Below are 26,044 nucleotides of genomic sequence, written 5' to 3' on the forward strand. Positions count from 1 at the left end.
AGATGGAAAAAAAAATATGAAATGTTGATTTTGGATTTTGCCGATCAGGTAAGTTTATTATAGAAAGGAGTAGGAAATATTAGTATATGATCGGGGTGAATTGTGGTAGACAAGAAGTTGTAGACTTTCTATGATTTAATTGCAATAACAGATTGTTAACAGGGCTTTGAAGTATAACTTTGCTGTACATTAATCTGTTAACTATTTTTTTCCTTTTATATATATGTAATGTATGACAGGTCAAATTGGGTTGCAAATAGATGTAGAAGTTATAAATTTTGGACCTGTTTTGCAAGCAGAAAAGCTATTATTTTTGCAATATATTTGTCAGTGTTCAATGGTGGGGGAGGGGAGATATCGGTTTTTGTTTTTTGTCCTTTTAACCCACATCTTTTTTTTTAAACGTTTTTGTCTCATTTTGTATTGTCTTAATTTTTCCCTTTTGGATTTTGTATTTTAATTTTTCTGAATAAAATACTGCAAAAAAATATTACTTTGTTAAAGGAAAAAGTTAAGGCTGTAATGGCAGTCCTGTAACAGGCAGTCCTCGACTTATGACCACAATTGAGCCCAAACTTTCTGTTGCTAAGTGAGACAGTTGTTAAGTGAATTTTGACCTGCCTTGCAAAAATTGTTAAGTGAATCAGTTTAGCTGTTAAGTTAGTAACCCGGTTGTTAAGTGAATCTGGCTTTCTGGTTGATTTTGCATGTCAGAAGGTCACAAAAGGGGATCATGTGATCCCGGGACACTCAACCGTCATAAATATGAGTCAGTTTCCAAGCGTTCGAATTTTGATCATGTGACTCTGGGGATGCTGCAATGGTCATGAGTGTGAAAAACGGTCATAAGGCCCTTTGTTCACTTATTTCAAGCAGTCTGTGATCTTGGGAACCTTTTTTTTTTTAAAAAAACTTTTTTAAAGTATTTATTTTGCTACTGGTTCAGGCGAATAGGTAGTAAAAAATTGCTTTAAAAAAGCAAAAAAACAAAACAAAAAAAAAAGCTTGGAAAATCACAGCTGTGCCGTGCGATCGGCCGAACCTTTTTTTAAAAAACTTTTTTTTAAGCATTTGTTTTACTACCTATTCGCCCCAACCGGTAGTAAAAAAATGCTTAATTTTTTTTTAAAAAAAGTTCCGAGGATCGTGGTCAGCTGATCGTCGGAACTTTTTTTTTTTTTTACATTTTTTTACTACCAGTTCAGCAAACCGGCAGCCTTTTTTACTACCAGTTCGGGCGAACCGGCCCTAACCGGTAGCGTTTCACCCCTTCTTTGACACCAGAGGGTCAGCCCAACAACCCCCCAACTCACTGCTTGCTACAGGTCCGAAAGATGTGCCGGATCTCCACCGACTGCTTGGCCAGGTCTCCGCTGTCCAGCCGGACTCCGATGGCTCGGTATCCCAGCTGGTTCAACGCCAGGGCGACGGCACAAAAGTTGGGGATGCCACTCCTGAGAAGATTGAAGTATCCGTCAAGCTTTCCTGAGGGATCACGCCTGAAGGCTTACAGGAGAGGCCATTCTTGAGTTTATTTATTTATTTTATTTATTTTTCGTATTTTTATACCGCCCTATCTCCCAAGGGACTCAGGGCGGTTCACAGCCAAATAAAAATATACATAAAATACAAAATAAAACATCAGTTAAAAAACTTATTACAAATGGCCGAATAATTAAAAATAACAATATACATAATAAAACCCATTTAAAACCAATTTAAATTTTAAAATCTAGTCCAGTCCTGCGCAGATAAATAGATGTGTTTTAAGCTCGCGGCGGAAGGTTCGGAGGTCAGGAAGCTGACGAAGTCCTAGGGGAAGCTCGTTCCAAAGGGTGGGAGCCCCCACAGAGAAGGCCCTTCCCCTGGGCGTTGCCAGCCGGCACTGCCTAGCCGACGGCACCCTGAGGAGTCCCTCTCTGTGAGAGCGCACAGGTCGGTGAGAGGTATTCGGTAGCAGCAGGCGGTCCCGTAAATAACCCGGCCCTATGCCATGTTGTTCTTTACAGTTAGTCCTCGAATTACAACCCCAATGGAGCACCCCCAATTTCTGTTGCTAAGTGAGACAGGTTTTTAATTAAAATATATATATGTTTAGAGAAACTATTCACAGGACCCCTGCCTAAGAGTAACATTTCTTAAAAGTATTGTGCTTAACAGTAGATTAACAGAGTTCTCCTCTTGCATTGTTCTAAAAAAAAAAAATAATAAGTGAGAGGTTTCTTTTAAAAAAGGGGAAAGTGTGAGGAGACTGTACGTAAGTATTATAGAGTATTTACACGGAAGTTCCTGATGGATTTTCAACAGGGGTCTGTAAGAAGATTCAAATAAGATACTCCCACCAACGAAGACAGGGCAAGCCATTAACTGATCATGTCACTTAGCTGGGTCATGAAACGTCTGCAAGAAAACCACCAAACTCAAGAGAGCACCAAGGACCCCACAGTTGTCTTCCTCCCCCTCCTCCTCATGCTCCTTCCTCCTCCTCCCTGCAAACCCCACTTCCTTGTAGCACTGATGATGTTACCTAGTTGGGTCATGAAACATCTGCAAGAAAACCGCCAAGCTTTTGAACTTCGTAAGGACTACGAAGTTCAAAACTGAGCTACAAATCTTCTCTTCTAGCATATTCAAATGATGGGAAGACTTCCCAGTCAGTTATTGTCCTATGGAATCCTATCAATCCATAGATAATGAGTCTTACAGAAACGGTTCATCACTGCCTTCTTCTAGATCAGGGCTAGTCAACCTTTTTATACCTACTGCCCACTTTTGTATCTCTGTTAGTAGTAGAATTTTCTAACCACCCACCGGTTCCACAGTAATGCGCTGTGTATCGTCATCTGCGCATGCCTCTCTCGTGGATTGGGGTTGGGGGGGTTCGCGCCGGCTACCCGCTCTGCTTGTCTGTTACAGCTGGGTGGTGTGGGGCGGGAGATGCGCGAGCTATTCTGGGACGAGGCTCTTTTGTTTGCGGTCGCACTATAGCGCCATTTAGTTTCACTTACGTAACGTGAACTAAACTTATGTGCAGGCGATACAAATAGTATATTTTCAGAAATTTAAATTGTCACGAGGAATTTTATGAAAACCTAACAAAAATGTTTTTAAATAATGCTATGAATTTTTTTTAAAAAGTCAATTAAATTAAAAAAAAGGAAAAGTTCTTCAATATTGGACAAAACTCCTACCGCCTGCCAAGAAAACTGGAACACCCACTAGTGGGCGGTAGGGACCAGGTTGACTACCACTGTTCTAGATGTTGCTTTGGTCTTCAGGATTCCTTGGTGGTCTCGACTCCAAGGCCTAACATCCCCCCTTCCTGCTTAGCTTCTGAGTCCAGCCAAGGATGACCAGACCAGTCCCACCCCAAACCTCATCCCCTCAAAGTGGGGTTTTCAGCCTTCCTTCTCCTTACCTCATGACGCAGTAGGTGTCCACCAGCCCTTGGAAGTTGTGTGGGTAGGCAATGGCATAGGACATGAAGGCTGCCCGCTCTCCGCAGCTCACCTTCTCCGGCGGGACTTGGAGTAACTGGCACACTTGGGTCAACCATTTGTCCACTAACGTTGGCAAATCCACGGGCTCCTTCCCAGTCAGGGGCAGCAGGCTCTACTGGGGGAAAGAGAGACTGCCCAACCACTTCTCAAGAAGCCCCAGTACTTCCATCCCCCTCTGACGAGTCTGGAATTTCTTGGTCGCTGCTCAGAAAGGACCTTCCACAGGGGCTTCTTGGAAGACCACGTGGGCCCCTCAACTGATAGGACTTCCTGGCTACTTGACCAGATCTTTCACAAAGGTCCACATCTGTTTGTCTAACTCCAAGACAGATCCTCTTTCCCAGGGATATTTTATTTATTTTATTTATTTTTATTTATAATTACATTTCTATACCGCACCATCTCCCGGAGGACTCAGGGCAATTTACAGCCAAAATTAAAATACAATATAAATACAATAAATAACAATATTTAAAAACAATTAATAACAAATATTTACTGGCCAAATCACTAAAACGGTCGAAGACCGATTAAAACCCATTAAAATTTCGCTAAAATATGTCTTAGGCTAGTCCCGCTCGGTGAAATAATAAGGTCTTCAGTTCATGTTTGAAGGCCCGGACTGGTCTACGGACTCCTTAGTAGTTCTCCAAAGCACCTGAAGGCGGAACAAGAAGCAATGGGTAGAAACTAATCAAGGAGAGAAGCAACCTGGAACTAAGGAGAAATTTCCTGATTGTTAGAACAACTAACCAGTGGAACAACTTGCCACCAGAAGTTGTGAATGCTCCAACGCTGGAAGTTTTTAAGAAGAGGTTGGATAACCATTTGTCTGAAGTGGTGTAGGGTTTCCTGCCTAAGCAGGGGGTTGGACTAGAAGACCTTCAAGGTCCCTTCCAACACTTTTATTCTCTTCTTTTCTGGACTCTGAGCTTGGTGATTTTCTTGCAGACATTTCATTACCCAATTAGGTAACATCATCAGTGCTAGAAGGGAGGGGGGTTTGCTCTCTGTTTATAGCCAAGCATCTTGCCCTGTCAGTATTGGTAGGAGTGTTCTGAGTAGTTCCCTTTTTTAAAAAATTTGCATTTATATCCCGCCCTTCTCCGAAGACTCAGGGCGGCTTACACTATGTCAAGCAATAGTCTTCATCCTATTTGTATATTATATACAAAGTCAACTTTTATTGCCCCCAACAATCTGGGTCCTCATTTTACCTACCTTATAAAGGATGGAAGGCTGAGTCAACCTTGGGCCTGGTGGGACTTGAACCTGCAGTAATTGCAAGCAGCTGCTGTTAATACTCAGCCTTCCATCCTTTATAAAGTAGGTAAAATGAGGACCCAGATTGTTGGGGGGGCAATAAGTTGACTTTGTAAAAATATACAAATAGAATGAGACTATTGCCTTATACACTGTAAGCCGCCCTGAGTCTTCGGAGAAGGGCGGGGTATAAATGTAAACAAAAATAAATAAATAAATAAAAATAACAGACTGTCTTAACAATCTGAGCCACTCAAGGACTCAAGTTCCTTGATTGGGATATTATTTACTGAGACAATCCAGAAGCTAAAAGATCACAACCATCAACACACAGCTAAGCAGAGGCTGGGAACATTAGTTACACCAAGCAGTAATTAAGGTCCCAATTGAAGAACTGCCAACTCAGTTAACAGAAGCCTATTCAAGGAAGCACCAAGAGCACGCAACACCGACCAGGCAAGCCACTTGTATATAAACAGAGAGCAGACCTCACTCCCTTCTAGCTCTAATATTGTTACCTACCTCGGTAATGAGAGGTCTGCAAGAAAACTAAGGAGCTCCCAGAGTAGGAGGGAGAGAGAGGAAGGAAGGAAGGGAGGGAGGGAGGAAGAAAGGAAGGGGGAAGGGAGAGAAGAAAGAAGGATCACTGATGATGTTACTTAATTGGGTCATGAAACGTCTGCAAGAAAACCACCAAGCTCAGAGAGCATCAAGAGGAAGGAAGGAAGGAAGGAAGGAAGGAAGGAAGGAAGGAAGGAAGGAAGGAAGGAAGGAAGGAAGGAAGGAAGGAAGGAAGGAAGGAAGGGGAGGAGGGAGGGAAGGAAGGAAGGGAGGGAGGAAAGAATGGGAGAAAGGAAGGAGGAAGGAAGGATCACTGATGCTACTTAATTGGGTCATGAAACATCTGCAAGAAAACCACCAAGGTCAAGAGAGCATCAAGAGGAAGGAAGGAAGGAAGGGGAGAAGGGAGGGATGGAAGGAAGGGAGGAAAGACGGGGAAGGGAGAGAGGAAAGAAGGATCACTGATGCTACTTAATTGGGTCATGAAACGTCTGCAAGAAAACCACCAAGCTCAGAGAGCACCAAGGACCCCACAGTTGTCTTCTTCCTCCTCCTCCTCCTCCTCCTCCTGCTCCCTGCAAACCCCACTTCCTTCTAGCACTGATGATGCTACCTAGTTGGGTCATGAAACATCTGCAACAAAACCATCAAGCTCAGAGAGCACCAAGGACCCCAGTTCAATGCTGACACATCCCCTTCTAGTAATACCAACTCTACCTTCAATGGTCTTTAGATTCACAGTTTCTCCCAGCAAAGAAAATAATTGAATTTCTACCTTCTTGGCCCCCGTTAATTATCCAAGGGGGGGCAACAGTTCTTCATGATTTAATTCTCTTGCTGTATTTGCATCTAGCTTGGGATCGAGCCGAGATGGAGAGCCCAATAATAAACGTAACCGGTCGGGTGTCTCTGGTATCTTACAGGCACCCAACCGTTGCGTTAACGTGTTGCTAGGACGAGCCATCCAACGAATTGATCACGGAGCCCATTCGCTGGACTTCAGCACATTCTGGAAACGCAGTCCTGGCACTGGGCCATCCTAGCATTTAGCTTCTTGTGAGAATCACCTGCCCAAGGCAGAACAAACCGTTTCTTGAAGGGCAATAAAAGGAGCCAGTTTCAAGCTATTTAGCAGAATAACAGAGTTGGAAGGGACCTCAGAGGTCTTCTAGTCCAACCCCCTGCTCAAGCAAGAGACCCTAGACCATTTCAGGCAAATGGTTGTCCAATCTCTTCTTGAAAACTTCCAGCGTTGGAGCATTTACAACTTCTGGTGGCAAGCAGTTCCATTGATTAATTGCTCCCGCTGTCAGGAAATTTCTCCTTAAATTTCTCCTTAGTTCTAGGTTGGTTCTTTCCCTTGATCAGCTGCCATCCGTTGCTTCTTGTCCTGCCCTTCAGGTGCCTTGGAAAAGTCAGGTTTCCCTTTTCTTCCTGGCAGTTTAACTGCGGTGATCTTTGGGGGGACCTTCTCCTGCCACCCTGAGTACTAACCCGTGGGTTGACATCGTCCACGGAGCTAAAAGAGGAGACGTAGGAATGAGCCAAGGTTCCCACCGCTGGAATCCCGTAGAGTTTTCCGGCCAGGACGTTGCTGGTAAAATCAAAACCTAGAAAAGGGTAAATTTGGGAGACGGGAGGGAGAGAATGAGGAGAGAGGAAACTTAGGCAGAGCATCCCAGGATCCCTCTCTTCACTAGCAGGCGGTAGAACCGCTTGGGTTCATATAGCGGTGGATCCAGGCAGCCCTTGGCTTACAACCGTTCATTCAGTGACCGCTCTAAGCTACAACAGCACCAAAAAAGTTGATTGATGAGAGCTTTTCACACTTGACAGATGATAGAGGGATGGAGAGAGGGAGCGGGAGAGAGAGAGAAGAATAGAGAGGGGGGAGAAAGGGGGAGATGGAGGAGAGAGAGGGAGAGAGAGGGGGGGAGAGAAAAAGAGGGGAGGGAGAGAGAGAAGAGGAAGGGAAAGCAAGGGGGAGAGAGAAGAGAGAAAGAGAGGAGGAGACAGGAGAGAGAGAGGAGAGAGAAAGGCAGAGAGAGAGGAGAGGGAAAAAGAGAGAGGGAGGGAGGGAGAGGAGAAAGGCAGAGAGAGGCAGAGAGAGAAAAGAGGGAGGAGACAGGGAGAGAGAGAAGAGGAGAGAGAAGAGAGAGGAGGAGAGAAAGGAGGGAGGAAAAGGGAGAGATCAAAAGAGAGGGGGAGGGGAGGCAGAAAGGCAGAGAGAGAGAAAAAGAGGGAGGGAGACAGGGAGAGAGAAGAGAGAGGGAGAGAAAGGAGGAGGAAAGGGAGAGAGAGGCAGAAAGAGGGAGGAGAGAGAGGGGAGAGGGAAAGAGAAGAGAGGAGGAGGGAGAGAGAGAGAAAAGAGGGAGGAGACAGGGAGAGAGAAGAGAGGAGGAGAGAAAGGAGGAGGAAAAGGAGAGAGAGAGGCAGAAAGAGGGAGAGAGAGGCAGAGAGGGGAGGAAGAGGAAGGGAGGCAGAAAGGCAGAGAGAAAAGAGGGAGGAGACAGGGAGAGAGAAGAGGAGAGGGAAAGAGAAGAGAGAGGAGGAGAGAAAGGGAGGGAGGAAAAGGAGAGATCAAAAGAGAGGAGGGAGGCAGAAAGGCAGAGAGAGAAAAGAGGGAGGAGACAGGAGAGAGAAGAGAGGAGGGAGAGAAAGGAGGAGGAAAAGGAGAGAGAGAGGCAGAAAGAGGGAGAGAGAGAAGAGGGAGAGGGAAAGGAGAGAGAGGCAGAAAGGCAGAGAGAAAAGAGGGAGGAGACAGGAGAGAGAGAAGAGGGAGAGGGAAAGAGAAGAGAGGAGGGAGAGAAAGGGAGGGGGAGGAAAAGGGAGAGAGAGGCAGAGAGAGGGGGAGAAAGATCAAAAGAGAGGGAGGGAGGGGAGAGGGAGAAAGGGAGAGAGAGGCAGAGAGAGAAAAAAAGAGGGAGGGAGACGGGGAGGGGAGAGAGAGAAAGAGAGAGAGATTCTGTAGCCATGTTCATTCCCCATGAAAGCCGTTTTAGCCTTCCTGTGGAGTTGACCTCATTATCTGGTCTACCTCCTGGGGCTGACCTCAGTCCTCCCACCGCCGCCTTCAAGAGCAGAGTAACAAACCGGACTTTACCGCCCATGTAGGAGTACTTGGATGCTGAGAGGCCTCCGTCCAGCCCCTGAGCCCGACGCAGACCCATCTCCATCAGCTTCTTGTCTGGGCCGGCTGCAAGACGGAACCGGGCGGCGTTTGTGGCCACCAGACTGCAGAAGAAAAATCCATTGGAGAACGTCAGGCCTGCCGCATCTTAAATCTCTAAATAAATTCAGTTCTACAGAGATTCAGTTCTACAGAGGAATTATTGAGTCTGTCATTTGCACCTCTATAACTGTCTGGTTCGGTTCTGCAACCCAACAAGACAGACACAGACTTCAGAGGATAATTAGAACTGCAGAAAAAATAATTGCTACCAACCTGCCTTCCATTGAGGATCTGTATACTGCAAAAATCAAGAAGAGGGCCGTGAAAATATTTAGAGATCCCTCACATCCAGGACATAAACTGTTTCAACTCCTACCCTCAAAACAACGCTATAGAGCACTGCACACCAGAACAACTAGACACAAGAACAGTTTTTTCCCGAAGGCCATCACTCTGCTAAACAAATAATTCCAACACTGTCAAACTATTTACTGAATCTGCACTACTATTAATCTTCTCATAGTTCCCATCACCAATCTCTTTCCACTTATGACTGTATGACTATAACTTGTTGCTGGCAATCCTTATGATTTATATTGATATATTGACCATCAATTGTGTTGTAAATGTTTTTTTTGTTTTTTTTTTTATTGAAAGAGTTTTAAAAAAACAAAAACATTTTTCCCCCTTTTTTCCCCCTCCCTCCCAAAAAAAACCAAAACACCCCCCTCCCTCCCCCACCCCCCGGCTTCCCGGGTCAATCACAAGGTATTGTTATACATAAACCAAACATAGAATAAAATTTTCCCTTCCAATCCAAATAACCACATCCAAAGCTTTTCGTCTCCCAACCCCCTCCCCATTACATAAAATAACTTTCTAATTATTCAAAGGCAATCTGATATTTCTTAATCTGATATCTATTTTGTAGAAAATCAATCCATTTTTTCCATTCAATTAAATATCTTTCTTGCGTATTGTCTTTTAAAAACGCTGAGATTTTAGCCATCTCAGCCAAATTAATAACTTTCAATATCCATTCTTCTATTGTAGGTATCTCTTCTTTCTTCCAGTATTGTCCAATCAACAGTCTTGCTGCTGTTATTAAGTTCAAAATCAATTTAGTCTCAATCCCTGTACAATCCATTATAATTCCCAAAAGGAAAAATTGTGGCAGGAACTTTATCTTCTTCTTCAGTACATTTTGAATAATCCACCAAATTCTTATCCAAAAGACCTTAATTTTCTTGCAGGTCCACCAAATATGAAAATATGTAGCATCATCACAATCACACCTCCAACATTTCGCTTGGATATTAGGATACATACATGATAATTTTTTGGGATCTAAATGCCATCTATAAAACATCTTATAAAAATTTTCCCTTAAATTCTGTGCTTGTGTAAACTTAACATTTCTAACCCAGATTTTCTCCCATGTTTCCAACATTATTGGTTCCTGAATATTCTGTGCCCATTTTATCATACAATCCTTTACCAAATCCTTTTCCGAATCTATTTCAAGCAACACATTATACAATCTCTTTATATGCTCCTGGGTCTGATTTCTAATTTGCTTTATTAAATTTTCCTCCCTTTGCATTATACCAATTTTTTGATCTTCTTTCCATCTAGCACTTATTTGCCCATATTGAAACCAAGTATAATTCCTCCCTTCTTCATTTAATACCTGTAATGATTTTAATTGCAATCTACCTCCTTCAGCATACAAAAGTTCTTTATATGTAATCATTTCCTGTTTCTGTTCTATATTTATATTCTCTATTGCATGTCTAGGGCTCGCCCATATAGGAATCTTGTAATCTAATTTATAGGAATATTTATTCCAGACCCGCAAAAGAGCACTTCTCAACACATGATTCTCCAGTGACGTCACCCTCCTGCTGGGTGCTCTAACAGAGCACTCCGTGTTAGAAGATTGTAAAAGTCAGTGAAACAGAAAATAAATCACTGTTCACTGAGCTTAGCATAATCTCTGGGTGAAAGAGGTTATCAGAATTGTGGAAGAGTGGCAGGTCTGACAGGGGGTTTGCTCTCAAGAGCGAATTTTCCTGGATTTATGACCCCACCGAATTCCACTCCTTCCAACTTCAGCACGCCCCTGTTTTTATCAGGGAAAAGGAGAGGAATGTCGCTTCTGCTCTAGAGGACTTATTAAATTGATTGATATTCCAAGCAGACGGGAATTTCACAAGCGTTCGATCTTTGATGCAGAATCAGCACGGCAAGTACCGACTCCCTTTTTGAAACTTGAAACCTTTCTTTGTCTTTGATTAATTGACTTTTAAAATGGCGTCTAAAAGTGAAAGTAAAAATTTTTTAGTACGATGAAGCAGCGTTACTTGTGGATTGTTACAAACGGAGTTTTTTTATACTGAAAGGAGGAAGGAGAGTTATTAAGTTTGAATTCCTAATTCTTTTGAAGACAGAATGGCAGCTAAACCTTTAAAGCCTTCTGGAAGAAGGATCTGAACCAAGTCTTGAGGAAATATTGAAAGAACAATTAAAACTTTCTGAAGATAGGCAAAAAGAGATGATGGAGAATTTTAATGCAAAAATAAGAGAAGATATTCTTATGGCAGTTCAAGGACTGAGTAAAAAAATTGAAGGATTGGAAGTGGAAATGCAACAGATCTCTCAGTCAAATAAGCATTTAGAAGACGAAATGAAAGGTGTTCAGAAAAAAGTGGATCAAAATGAAGATCAGGTTGTGATATTACAATATAAACTTATGGAAGGAGCTCTTAGAATTGTGGTATGCAAGAAGAGCGTGGAGAAGACTTAAGAAAAATTATATCAGAAGCATTGGCTGAATTTATTGAAGCGGACCCCAAGAGGTAGCTTACCAAATTGATAAAATATATAGAGTTAATTCTTGGATTGCAAGACAGAGAAAGCTTCCTCGGGACATTGTGGTTTATTTTGTGAAAAGGACTATGAGAAATCAAATTCTGCAAGTTTCATATCAGACAACTTTAAAATTGGAGAACAGGAGTTGAAGGTGTTGAAAGAGATTCCTTCAAAGATGTTAAGAGACAGGAAGGAATTTGCTTTTTTTACACAAGAACTTAAAAAACATCAGATTCAATTCAGATGGGAGGTGCCAGTTGGACTGACACTATTCTATCAAGGAAGGAGATATAGAATTGACACTGTTTTAAAGGCAAAGGATTTTCTTTCTACAGTTTTGAAAGTCGAAATAGAAGTGATAGAAAAACTTCAAGAGACTCAAGAAGGCGTGGTGACCCAAGAGCCTTTATTGCTGCCAGTATTAGAGGAACCACAAGAGCAAAGGGTGACAAGAGGAGCCCTTAAGCGTAAAGAAGAGCAACAGTCTCAAAGTAAAAGTCAGGATCCCATTATGGAAGCTGTGGGAGGAGCTAGACGGAAGATACCGGAGGAGGAGCTTTCGTTGTCTGCTTCAAAGCTTCAGGAGGCCAGTAATGGCAAATAGAATCTTGTCATGGAATGTTAATGGCTTGAATTCAGCTCAGAAAAGAAGGAAAATATTTCACTACTTGAAACAATTTAAAATGATGTGATTTGTTTGCAAGAGACACATATAAAATTATCAGACCAAAAATATTTAATTAATTCAAAATTGGGTAACCATTTTGTTGCATCAGCTTTGGAAAAGAAGCATGGAATTGTTGTATATATCAGGAAGGATTTACCAGCTAAGCTAATTGAGGCAGATATTCAAGGAAGATTTATTGCTATTGAACTGGTGATAGATGCAAAAGACTTTGTTGATAGGTATTTATGCACCTAATCAGCAACAAGAAAAGTTTTACAAAATGTTACATGAGAGGTTGACCTCTGGGATTATAGTTCGTTTATTTTATTAGGAGACTGGAATGGAGTAATTGATACAAGAAGGATAAGACAACCTCCTCCAAGAAGATACCTATACATGCAAAATTACCAAAATCTTTTTTTGAAATGATGGAAGACTTTGAGTTTAGAGATATATGGAGGTTACGGAATCCAGATGAGAGAGATTTTACTTTTTTTTCTGATAGGCATCAATCTTTTTCACGCATTGATTTTATTTTAATTTCTAATGACTTGCTTTCTAGGGTGAAGAAAACGAAGATATTTCCGAGGTGTTTAACTGACCATAGCCCAGTATGGATGGAATTATTACAAGGGAAAAAAGGTGGTAGAACATGGAGGTTGAATGAAAATCTGTTTAGATATGAGGATAATGTAACTTATTGTAAGAAACAGTTAAAATAATTTTTTGATTTTAATATGTACAAAGGGACACCTATAGGAACTGTGTGGGAAGCGAGCAAAGCGTTTATTAGAGGGATATTGATTTACTTGGACAACAGGCAAAGGAATAATAAACAAAGGCAGCGTAGATATTTGGAAGAAGAAATTCAAAGGAAGCAACAGTTATTAATTCAAAACCCACAAGATCATAAACTTAAAGAGGCTATAAAAATATTACAGAGTCAATTTAATATGTTAATGGCAGACCAGGTGGCAACGAATATACAATATGCTAAACATAATACCTTTTGTAATGCAAATAAACCTGGGAGATGGTTGGCATATAATTTAAGGAAGAAACAGAAAGCACGTGTCATACAAAAAATAGAATATAAAGGTAAAGAGATATACCAACAGGATAAAATTAAAAAGGCATTCTCAGAATTTTATACTGCACTATATGCAAAAGACAAAATATTGGATAGAGACATTTATGATTATTTGAAAGATTATAAGGTGAATATTCTAACATTAGAACAGAGGGAGGAGCTGAACCGGCCGATAGCTACTGGAGAAATAGTGGAGGCAATTAAACAATTAAAAATGGGGAAAACCCCTGGTACAGATGGTCTTACAGCAACTTATTATAAAAAAACACAGGATGAAATATTAGGCCCACTTAAAGAATTATTTAATCAGATACAATTAGGAAATGGAAAACATCTTTTATTTCACTGATACCGAAAGAGGAGCAAGACTGCTCTAAACCTGGTAACTATAGGCCGATTTCACTTTTAAATAATGATAAGATTTTTGTAAAAATAATAGCAAATAGATTAATGTTAGTTTTACAACAAAGAATTCATACTGATCAATCTGGTTTTATAAAAGGGAGGCAGATGAGGAATAATGTTAGACAGATTATTAATATATTGGAATATTTGGAAAAGAAGAATACTTCAGCGGCACTTATTTTTTTGGATGCAGAGAAAGCCTTTGATCGATTGCATTGGGATTTTTATTTAAATTAATAGAAAATGCAATTTGGAGACTGTTTTATTAGAATAATTAAAGCGATTTATGGAGAGCAAACAGCACAGATTATAGTAAATGGTAGTTTGACAGAAGTTATTAAGATTGCGAAAGGAACAAGACAGGGATGTCCCTTATCACCATTATTGTTTGTTTTGACTCTGGAACCATTATTAGATAAAATACGAAATTAATGAAAATAGAGGAATTAAGATTAGACAATATGAGTACAAAGTTAGAGCTTTTGCAGATGATGTAGTGGTTACGTTAACGAATCCTATAAATTCAAGTAGATTTTGTTGGAAGTAATTGATAAATATGGAAAGGTATCAGGATTTAAAATAAATCAGAATAAAACAAAAGTGATAATTAAAAATATGTCTATACAACAGAAACAAAAACTAGAGGAAATGACAGGATTTGAGGTAGTAAAAAGGTTAAATATTTAGGGTCTATATTAGCTCATCGAACAAGAAACTTTATAAGAATAATTATGACTTGCTATGGCAAAAGTTCAGAATGATATGAGTGGCTGGAAGAAATTGCAGTTATCCCTATTGGGAAGGATTGCGGCTATTAAAATGAATGTGTTACCTAGATTTTTGTTTCTGTTCCAGATGATACCTATAATTAAAAAGGATAAAAATTTGGAAGATTGGCAGAGTGGGATTAATAAATTTATATGGCAGGGTAAAAAGGCGAGGGTTAAAATGAAAATAATACAGGATTCACGGGAAAGAGGTGGTTTAAGAATGCCTAACTTTAAACTATATTATGAAGCAGTAACCCTTTCAGTAATAAGTGACTGGTTTAACTTAACAGAGGAAAGAATTTTGAATATAGAAGGTTATGACTTGTTATATGGATGGCATGCGTACTTATTTTATGGAAAAAAAGTGAATTGTGTTGTAAATGTTGTACCTTGATGAACGTATCTTTTCTTTTATGTACACTGAGAGCATATGCACCAAGACAAATTCCTTGTGTGTCCAATCACACTTGGCCAATAAAAAATTCTATTCTATTCTATTCTATTCTATTCTATTCTATTCTATTCTATTCTATTCTAAAAACGATCCCTGGCTCCATTTATTGAGAAAGGTATAGTTTTATTAGAGGCCAAGTCCACTGCAGTAGTACAAAGCCAGAACTGAGAATCGCATGCCCAAATCCCTACGTTCAACTTTTCCCACCCTTAACTGCCTCCTATGGCCCACCCCGTATTATAACCAAACAGGTTCAAGCAAGATGTTTTCATAATGATCAGTTCAAGGCCAGGTTAGAATGCAACTCCCTCCTTCTTCCAGTCAAATGACCTTGAAGCAGCCTCTCGAGGAGATACAGCGGTTACTTTCGATTTCCCAAGCCTTCCTCCTTTCATCCGTCCTCCCAACAGTTCATGGCAGTGTATCACCACACAGCAGCAAAACTCAGCAAGCTTATAATAATAGTAACAGAGTTGGAAGGGACCTTGGAGGCCTTCTAGTCCAACCCCCTGCCCAGGCAGGAAACCCTTCACCATCTCAGTCAGATGGTTATCCAACATTTTCTTTAAAATTTCCAGTGTTGGAGCATTCACAACTACTACAGGCAAGTTGTTCCACTTATTAATTGTTCTAACTGTCAGGAAATTTCTCCTTAGTTCTAAGTTGCTTCTCTCCTTGATCAGTTTCCACCCATTGCTTCTTGTTCTACCCTCAGGTGCTTTGGAGAACAGCCCGACTCCCTCTTCTCTGTGGCAACCCCTGAGATAATGAAACACTGCTATCATGTCTCCCCTAGTCCTTCTTTTCAATAAACTAGGCATACCGAGTTCCTGCAAGCGTTCTTCATATGTTTTAGCCTCCAGTCCCCTAATCACCTTTGTTGATTAAGGTGGCAAGCTACTTATCCATCTGTTACAGAGCACTAATGCAGTTAAGGGCACTGCAAAGATTGGTTGCATTTTTTAATTTTACTTCTACATGCCTTTCTTTCCTAATGCACATGGAAATTTGGCATAAAATGATTCACCACCTAAACTTTGAAAGAGCATTTACAGAGCCTGGTGACTCTGATGACTGATCTAGCTAACATTTCACCCCAAAAATATCCTGTGGAAATCTATACATACGGATCCTTTACAACTACAGTAGCGGCCAAAATTGTGGAAACCTTTTCGGAAAAGTGTATTTTCTAAAACTAGCTAGTAACACCACTTTTTTTTTTTGGAGTAGTACCATAAAATTATATATGAATGGAAAGAAAATTTAATCAAGAACGTAATGCAATAATTTTTATGAAGGATTTGCTATTAGAATAGCAGTTATAAAGAAGAAAAGTGAAAGGAGATATACAAAAATTATCACCAAAGAAAAAATGTGATATACTGTACAAAAATATCACTGTGTCAGTTAATACTTAATTGGGCCACCTTTAGCATGAATTACAGCCTTACAACGTCTTCCCATGGAGTCAACCAAGTCTTTTAGTTCTGCAGCTGTTAGAATGTGAAACCAAGATTGAATGATGGCTTCTATTAACTGGGTTTTATTGCTGAGTCGCTTCTGACTAACCAGTTTCTTTAGTCGGATCCATAGATTTTCCATTGGGTGAAGGTCTGGGCTATTCCCAGGCCATTCCAGTAGTGGAATAGGATTATTTTGAAACTCAAAAAAAAAAAAAAAAGTGGTGTTATTAAAATACACTTTTCCGGAGACGACTTCCGGTGTCCGGTGGCAACGGACGTCTGGAAGGCTTCTCCTGCCTCCAGTGTCCGAATCCGGCCGCCGCCGAGGCCCTTAGGGGCCAGGTGTTCCGAAAAGGACACCTGCCGCACGGACGGCTCGCCAGGGGTCTCCCAGCCGACATACAGGACTGGGGACCGATGCTGGCGCGGCCCTAGGCTCGCGGGGTTCGGAGGCTACAGGCCGCGCCATTACTTTGGTCGCCGCCTGGGCCGCTGTGCCCGTGACACCGGGCTTTGGATTTATAATTGCAGCAGCCTGGTGGTGAACAGGGAACGGAGAAGAATTGAGGAATGAAGAAGGGAAGGGAATATCGGCAAACGTGAGTGGAGTATTCCGGAGTGCGGGGGGGTTTTTTCTCCCCTGCGACTGGAAGGAGTACGAATCACTTTGGAGAGAGGAGAACTAAAATAACAAGATTACCGGTTTTGTGGAGCTCTGGAGAGAAGAGGTGATGGAGAAATTTAGGAGGGAGGGTTTGAGGCCCCCCCTCCCTCTGGGGAACAATGGTGGCGTCCAGCTTCCGCCTTCACTATGAGAATCTTGATGACATCACTTCCCTTCGGCTTCCTGGTTGATTAACTGTACTCTGGACTCGTTGCTCCTGTGAGTGCCCCCTGGTGGATCCGGAGGAAATTATAAGGATACTGTGCTTGCCTGAGGATTTTGAAAATTTTTTTTTTTTTAAATGGCAAAAGGTCAGAGACCAACTGCTGGAGAAATGGAGAGAATTCTGGAAAAGTTATCTAATATGGACAAGAAACTGGATGAAATTGGGCGCTATCTAACAAAATGAAATTCAACAGTGAAAAAAGTAAGGTTCTACATTTAGGCCAAAAAAACAAAATGCACCAGTACCGTATATGTGGTACCTTGCTCAATAGTAGTACCTGTGAGAGGGATCTTGGAGTCCTAGTGGATAACCATCTAGATATGAGCCAGCAGTGTGCAGCAGCTGTTAAAAAAGCCAACACAGTTCTGGGCTGCATAAACAGAGGGATAGAATCAAGATCACGTGAAGTGCTAGTACCACTTTATAATGCCTTGGTAAGGCCACACTTGGAATATTGCATCCAGTTTTGGTCGCCACGATGTAAAAAAGATGTTGAGACTCTAGAAAGAGTGCAGAGAAGAGCAACAAAGATGATTAGGGGACTGGAGGATAAAACATATGAAGAACGGTTGCAGGAACTGGGTATGTCTAGTTTAACAAAAGAAGGACTAGGGAGACATGATAGCAGTGTTCCAATATCTCAGGGCGTGCCACAGAGAAGTGGGAGTTGGGCTGTTCTCCAGAGCACCTGAGGGTAGAACAAGAAGCAATGGGTGGAAACTGATCAAGGAAAGAAGCAACTTAGAACTAAGGAGAAATTTCCTGACAGTTAGAACAATTAATAAGTGGAACGACTTGCCTTCAGAAGTTGTGAATGCTCCAACACTGGAAATTTTTAAGAAAATGTTGGATAACCATCTGACTGAGATGGTGTAGGGTTTCCTGCCTGGGCAGGGGGTTGGACTAGAAGGCCTCCAAGGTCCCTTCCAACTCTGATGTTATGTTATGTTATGTTAAATAAGAGCAGAAATTGTGACTATCCAAAAGGATTTAAAGGATACTCAACAAGTCTCAGCAGAAAATAAGCAGAAAGTGGAAGGTCTGGAGGGTGAGATGCGGGCAGTGCAGAAAAGAGGGGAGACGACAAGCAATGCTGTGCTTGGACTACAGATGGATAAAATGTCTTATTTCCTTAGGTTTCAAAATTTGGAAGAAGTGGACCAAGAAGACTTGAGAGACGTTGTGACTAAACTGTTGGGAGAATTTCTTGGGAGAGGTGTTGATTTTATGAATTGGGATGTGGATCGAGTTTATAGAGTTAATTCACAATATGCACGCATGCAGTTCCTAGAGAGGTTCATGTCAAATTTGTGAAAAGAGAGACGAGAGATGAAATTCTTAGAAAACATAGGAGTGGGGCACTGACTTATAGGGGCAGGGAGATAGCCATTCTGAGGCAGATTCCCAGACAGGTACGTGAAATGAGAAAGAAATATTACTTTTTATCAAGCAAATTGTACCAGAAGGGAGTGGGCTTCAGATGGCTGATGCCAGAGGGATTGATGATTTTCCGGGAGGCATTACGAAAAAATTAGTACAATTGGAGGCGGCGGCCTCCGTGGAGGAACACAAAGCCCTCCTGGAATTAGATGACCCAGGAATTGAAGAAGGGGAGGTTATAGACCATGGGGCGGAGGCGGCTGCCGCTGTTGCGGCCCTGGAGTTGGGTCAGGCTGAACCCAGAGTTCTGAGATCCAAAACTAGGAAGTGACAAAGATATTTGGTATTGTGTTGGTTTTCCTTATTCTCTTTCGTATGATATTCTGATTATTCTTGACCCTTCCTTATTGTGTATGTAAGATTGAAACTTAGCTACTTCGTATCACCTGCTTGCCATATGGCTGTTGTATGTGTTTAAAATTTTGAGTAAAATTCTTATCATGTATAAGAAAAATGAAAATTTACCATACCTGATATGTATTTGCATAAATCTTTTTTGACCAATAAAAACTTTTTATATAAAAAAAAAAAATAAAATACACTTTTCCCAAAAGGTTCCCACAATTTTGGCCACTACTGTAAATCTAGAAAATTTATTTATTTTGTCATGTTCATGTAGTGTATATTGGAGGTGGAGACTCTTCGAGAGGTGTATGCAAGGAAATTTCATTTTAATGTATGCTGATTAGTGTACATTCAAAGTTACAATAGTTATTGTTCTGTTCTATTCTATTCTGTATTCTATTCCATTCCATTCCATATTTTCTATTTTATCGTATTCTATTCTATTCCCACTGTTTTTATATCTACCTGTTACTAAAACTCTTGTTCCTGTAATCCTTAACTGAGTGAAACCGTGCATGGTAGGACAGGTACTACAGGTGGGATAGCTGACAGAATTTGTCCAAAATTTGGGATCCAGGACTTCTGTGGAATTTATTACCTTTATTTCAAGGTAAAGCCTTAAACTATCAATCTCAGATACATCTGGGGAAAATTGTTAAAATTTCCCAGGAAAAAATAGACCCAATATCGTTAACACTGAAAACAGCCCATTTCGGAATGAGCTGGAGTGATTCACATTCAAAACGGGTCATTTTGAACTGGAAAGGTTTAAAAATCGAAAATATTCTACGCATCACTTTAGATCCACACACACAGGGACCTGGTTGGGGATGTGAACACACCCAACCTCCCTGGCTCCTCAGGCAGACTCACCTGGCGTAGTTCACCAGGCACAGCAGAGTGGTCTCCATAAGCTGGACCACCAACAAGGGACCTCTGACCTGGAGTAACGGCACCTGGAGGAGCAGAATCAGGGGAGAGAAGGGGAGCATCAGGTGAGCTTCCTCCCGATGGCTCATCAGATGCCATCTTGACTGGGAGGTTAGACCAGGGGTCTCCAACCTTGGTCCCTTTAAGACTTGTGGACTTCAATTCCCAGAGTCCCTCAGCCAGAAAAGCAAAGCTGGCTGAGGAACTCTGGGAGTTGAAGTCCACAAGTCTTAAAGGGACCAAGGTTGGAGGCCCCTGGGTTAGACAATCTCAGCAAGGCCTTTTAGCCAGAAGGTTCCTTGGGATGAATTTCAGAACATACGGTCCTTCTCGGTTGAAGTTGTGGGCTAGTTTAATGAGCAATCCTTCCTTCCTTCCTTCCCTTCCCTTCATCTCATCCTCCATCCCTTCTTTCTTCCTTCCACCTCCTTCTTCTTTCTTTTCCACCCTCCCCTTTAATTCCTTCTCTCATCCCTTTTCTTCCCTTTCCATTCCCCTTCTCCTTCCCTCCTTCCTTCCCACCCACCTCTCTTCTTTCTTTCCATCCTTCCTTCCCTTGCTCCCTCCTTCCTCCCCACATTCCTTTCCTCCCTCCCTCCCTCATTTCCTCCCTTCCTTCGCACCCACCCACCCTCGTGCTCTTCCCTTCCTTCTATTCCTTCCTTCCTCCCTCTTCTTTCTTTTCCACCCTCCCCTTTAATTCCTTCTTCTCTCTCCTTTCTTTCTTTTTCATGCCCCTTCTCCCTCCTTCCTTCCCTTGGTTCCTCCCACCCACCCACCCTCCTTTCCTCCTTCCTTCCTTCCCACCCTTTTCCCTTCTCTTCCACCTTCCTTCCTCCTCCTCCCTCCCTTCGTTTTCTCCTTCCTTGCACCCACCCACCCTTTGTCCACTTTTCCCCTTCCTTCTATTCCTTCCTTCCTGCCTCTCTCTTCTCTATTCCTTCCTTCCCACATTTCTTCCTTCCTCCCACCCTTCTTCCTCCTGCCTCTTCCCTCCTTTCATTCCTCCTCCTCCTCTTCTATTTCTTCCTTCCTCCCACCCTTCCTGCCTCTTCCCTCCTTCCATTCCTCCCTCCCTCCTCTTCTCTATTTCTTCCTTCCTCCCACCCTTCCTGCCTCTTCCCTCCTTCCATTCCTCCCTCCCTCTTCTCTATTTCTTCCTTCCCTCCCACCCTTCCTTCCAGAACTTCCTCCCTCCCTCCTTTCCACCCACCCTTTCTTTCCACCTTCCTTCCTTCCTTCCTTCCTTCCTTCCTTCCTTCCTTCCTTCCTTCCTTCCTTCCTTCCTTCCTTCCTTCCTTCTCCTTCGCCCCCTTCCTTCCCCCCCAAGGTAAAAAGGGCCAGGATTCGGTCCCACTCTTCTTCTGGAACCAACAAGGCTCTTCTGAGCTCGTCCACGCTGCACTTTCTCGGAGGGAGCTGCTGGAAGCTGCACCCACCCTGGAGAAGACCACCGAGCCCTCTGGGGCAGACGAGATGGAAACCTCGGAGGCATCGACCGTGTACAAGTATTCAAAGAACGCTTCCTCAGTTGTCGCTGGGAGGACGGACTTCAGGTACTCGATATCTGAAACAAAAGGAAGCCGAGTAAGAAATCAAAGGCATTTTCCCTTAAAAAGGGAAACTTTTTAAGACTGGGAAGAAGAGAAAAAATGGGGAAGCATTCCTTTCAACAACAGAGAATCCACAAGCTAGCTTTTCTTACAATATTATTGTCAGGCACTGCTCCCAATAGCGTATTTTCTACGATAGTCCTTAACTTACAACCACAATGGAGCCTGCCCATTATGGTCACGACAGCTTTAAACCGATCCGATTTTACGACCTTTCCTGCAGTGGTCATTAAGCAAACCCTGTGATGATTAAGGAAACAGTTTTTCTATGGCAGGTTTTTGCTGAAAAAGGGAAGTCAATCTGGGGTTTTTTGTTTTTTTTTAAAAAATGTCAAAAAATGTGGCCAAGAGGCCATGGGATGCTGCAAATGGTCGTAACTGTGGACCGGATGCCGAGCATCCAACATGCAGTCACGTGACTGCAGGGGGGTGGGCAGCTGGTCATCGGAAGCCGGTCCCGGTGATAATTTTGAACAGCTGCAAGCTACCAGTCGTAAATCAAGGAATATTTGTAAGTTCATACAATTCATAAAGGAGAATATTGATAGGTCACAGTTGAAATGAGGGGGGCCTTGGTGCTCTCTGAGCTTGGTGGTTTTCTTGCAGACATTTCATAACCCAACTAAGTAACATTATCAGCGCTCGTTGGAGTGAGCTGTGTAGAGAGGAAGAGGTGGAGGAGGACAACTTTGGGGTCCTTGGTGCCCTCTGAACTTGGTGGTTTTCTTGCAGACGTTTCATGACCCAACTAGGTAACATCATCAGTGCTAAAAAGGAGGGAGGAAGGAGGTGGGAGGAGGAGGAGGACTGTGGGGTCCTTGGTGCTCTCTGAGCTTGGTGGTTTTCTTGCAGACATTTCATGACCCAGCTAGGAAGCATCATCAGTGCTAGAATGGAGTGAGGTTTGCTCCCTCAAAACAAGCCACTTAAATATAATAAACAGAGAATTAACTCCATTCCCTTCTAGGATTGATGACGTTGCCTAGTTTAGGAATGAAACGTCTCCAAGAAAACAACCAAGCTCAGAGAGCGCCACAGTCTTCCTCCTCTACCACTTCCTCCTCTCCTCCTCCTCCTCCATTCTACAACCCCATCCCTTCGTTCTAGCACTGATAATGTTGCCTAGCTGGGTAATGAAACATCTGCAAGTAAATAACAAAGCTTAAAGTGCACCCACAGCCCCATTTTCTTCTTTTCTTCATCCTCTTTTCTTCCTCCTCCTATTCTTTTTTCTTCCTCCTTCTCCTCTTCTTCCTCTCCCTCTTCTTCCTTTCTTCTTCCTCCTCCTATTCTTTTTTCTTCCTCCTTCTCCTCTTCTTCTTCCGTCTCTTCTTCTTCCTTTCTTCTTCCTCCTCCTCCTCCTATTCTTTTTGTCTTCTTCCTCCTCCTCTTCCTTCTTCTTCCTCCCCTTTCTCCTCCTCCTCCTCCTCACCAAACCCCCCCTCCCTTCCAAACTGACGATTTCTCCTACTTGGATCACAAAACACCTGCAAGAAACCAGCCAAGCTCAGAGAGCACCAAGGATCTCGCAGGCCAACCCTTGAGCTACAGAGATTCCCCTCAAAACCCACAGAAGTGCAAGCTACTCTCTGTGGCCTCCAAACACGCCCCAGCAGTCTTTCACACTTCAGATGTGCATTTTCACACCTAGTGGAAACCCACACCCTCTCCCTCATGGGGGTGTGTGTGTGTGGGATGCACGAGTGCCAGAGAGACTGGGAAGGGCAGCCAAGGCAATCTCAGCCGCCAACGATGCGTGCCCACACAAGACTCCCCCTTGCAACATCTCCAGGCAAGCTGAGATCCAGCTGTTGGGCAGAGAGCAGATGTGGTTCTCTCTCAATTTGTAATTTACCTGCGTCTTTCACCTGGTGTGGAAGAGGCACTTTCCAAACTTGGACCTCCGATGGCATGAAGATACACGCAGCCCCCAAAGCAAAAAAGGACCCACTCCTTATTTTTGGGAGGAATAGAATTTCAAATTGCTTTTTTCAAATTGCTGCATAGGTAATCCTTGATTTACAGTAGTTGTGGAAACCTTTTGGGAAAAGTGTATTTTTGAGGTTTGATGGCCAATAACACCACTTTTTTGGGGGGAGTTTCAAGATAATCCTATTCCACGGCTGGAATGGCCTGGGAATAGCCCAAACCTTCACCCAGTTGAAAATCTATGGAGCTGACTCAAGAAACTTGCTAGTCAGAAGCGACCCAGCAATAAAACCCAGTTCATAGAAGCAATCAATCAATCTTGGTTTCACATTGGAACAGCTGCAGAACTCAAAGACTTGGTTCACTCCATGGGAAGACATTGTAAGGCTGTAATTCATGCTAAAGGTTACCCAACTAAGGATTCACTGACATGGTGATAATATTCGTCTATCTCATTTTTTCTGTGTTTCACTTTTCTTCTTTATACTGTAACTGCTATTCTAATAGCAAATCCTTCATAAGTTATTGCATTACATTCTTGATTCAATTATCTTTCCACTGATATATAATTTTATGGTACTACTCCAAAAAAAAGTGGTGTTATTAGCTAGTTTTAGAAAATACACTTTTCCCGAAAGGTTTCCACAATTTTGGCCACTACTGTAGTGTCCCAGGGTAACGTGATCTCTTTTTGTGACCTTCTGACAAGCCAAGTCAAGGGAGAAGTCAGATTCATTTAACAGCCGGGTTACAAACTTATCCGCTGCAGTGACTCACTTAACAATGGTGGCAGGCAGGAAAGATCGTAAAATGGGCAAAATTTACTTAACAAATATCTCAATTAACAACAGAAATGTTGGGCTCAATTGTGTTCGTAATTCGAGGACTCCCTGTATAGGGTCAACTCCTTGAGCAGTGGGTTGGACTAGAAGACCTCCAAGGCCCCTTCCAACTCCGTTATTCTGCTTGTCAGAGGATGGCCCAGCCGCGTTTCTGGCCTGTTCTGTTAAAGAGACATTTTAACGTCTTTGAAACAAATTGAAGAAAAAATCCTTTTAGTGAGTCGGCCTCCCTTCTAAATTACTGCAAGAAAGAAGGGAAATGATATTTTTAAAAATTAACCGCCAAGAGCTTAGTGACAGTTTGACTTAAGAAAGTCATAAACGGACAAAGGGGACTGTAAAAATTCGAAAGAGGGATATTTCGATGAAAGGACTTCTGATGTTTTTGGAACTAATTAGACAGATCAGGGGGGCTTTGTGGGAATCTTGATTGATTGACATTGAAGAGGAAAGATAATTAGTGGGTTTTGCAACACAAGATAACTGTATTATGGAATAGAATAGAATTTTTTATTGGCCAAGTGTGATTGGACACACAAGGAATTTGTCTTGGTGCATATGCTCTCAATGTACATAAAAGAAAATATACCTTCATCAAGGTACAACATTTACAACACAATTGATGGTCAATATATCAATATAAATCATAAGGATTGCCAGCAACGACGTTACAGTCATACAGTCATAAGTGGAAAGAGATTGGTGATGGGAACGATGAGAAGATTAATAGTAGTGCAGATTTAGTAAATAGTTTGACAGTGTTGATGGAATTATTTGTTTAGCAGAATGATGGCCTTCGGGAAAAAACTGTTCTTGTGTCTAGTTGTTCTGGTGTGCAGTGCTCTATAGCGTCGTTTTGAGGGTAGGAGTTGAAACAGTTTATGTCCAGGATGCGAGGGATCTGCAAATATTTTCACGGCCCTCTTCTTGATTCGTGCAGTATACAGGTCCTCAATGGAAGGCAGGTTGGTAGCAATTATTTTTTCTGCAGTTCTAATTATCCTCTGAAGTCTGTGTCTTTCTTGTTGGGTTGCAGAACCGAACCAGACAGTTATAGAGGTGCAAATGACAGACTCAATAATTCCTCTGTAGAACTGAATCAGCAGCTCCTTGGGCAGTTTGAGCTTACTGAGTTGGCGCAGAAAGAACATTCTTTGTTGTCCTTTTTTAATGATGTTTTTGATGTTAGCTGTCCATTTGAGATCTTGCGATATGTTAGAACCCAGAAATTTGAAGGTTTCTACTGTTGATACTGTGTTGTCAAGTATTGTGAGAGGTGGAAGTATGGAAGGATTTCTCCTAAAGTCTATCGCCATTTCTACGGTTTTGAGCGTGTTCAGTTCCAGATTGTTTTGGTTGCACCACAAGGCTAGTCGTTCGACCTCTCGTCTATATGCGGATTCGTCATTGTCTCGAATGAGACCAATCACTGTTGTGTCATCTGCGAACTTCAGTAGCTTAACTGATGGATCATTGGAGATGGCAGTCATTGGTATACAGAGAGAAGAGAAGTGGGGAGAGCACACAGCCTTGGGGGGCCCCTGTGCTAATTGTACAGGTATTTGATGGGATCTTGCTTAGCTTCACCTGCTGCTTCCTGTTTGTTAGGAAGCTTGTGATCCACTTACAAGCCTGTTCCGGTACCTGTAGCTGGTTTAGCTTAGTTAGAAGAGTGCCTGGAATGATGGTATTGAATGCTGAACTAAAGTATGAGTCAGTTGCGAAGCATCTGAATTTCGATCATGTGACCCACAGGGATGCGGCAACGGTCGCAAGTGTTGAAATGGTCGCAAGTCACTTTTTTCAGTGCCGTTGTAACTTGGAACGGTCACTAAATGA

General features: G+C 42.3%; 1 protein-coding gene across 1 annotated transcript in view; it reads right to left on the reverse strand.

The window, feature by feature from the left end:
- Positions 1 to 26,044, reverse strand: part of NAPRT (nicotinate phosphoribosyltransferase) — a 46,635-nt gene that overhangs the window by 10,289 nt on the left and 10,302 nt on the right. The window contains exons 2-7 of the mRNA XM_058175261.1: positions 21,261 to 21,388; positions 19,765 to 19,847; positions 8,428 to 8,558; positions 6,819 to 6,934; positions 3,419 to 3,612; positions 1,314 to 1,454 (exon numbers count right to left, since the gene is read on the reverse strand). Of these exons, the coding sequence (XP_058031244.1) occupies positions 1,314 to 1,454; positions 3,419 to 3,612; positions 6,819 to 6,934; positions 8,428 to 8,558; positions 19,765 to 19,847; positions 21,261 to 21,388 (793 nt within the window). The remainder of the gene's footprint in view (positions 1 to 1,313; positions 1,455 to 3,418; positions 3,613 to 6,818; positions 6,935 to 8,427; positions 8,559 to 19,764; positions 19,848 to 21,260; positions 21,389 to 26,044) is intronic.

This window comes from Ahaetulla prasina, chromosome 3 (genome assembly GCF_028640845.1).
Source record: "Ahaetulla prasina isolate Xishuangbanna chromosome 3, ASM2864084v1, whole genome shotgun sequence".
Taxonomy (NCBI): Eukaryota; Metazoa; Chordata; class Lepidosauria; order Squamata; family Colubridae; genus Ahaetulla; species Ahaetulla prasina.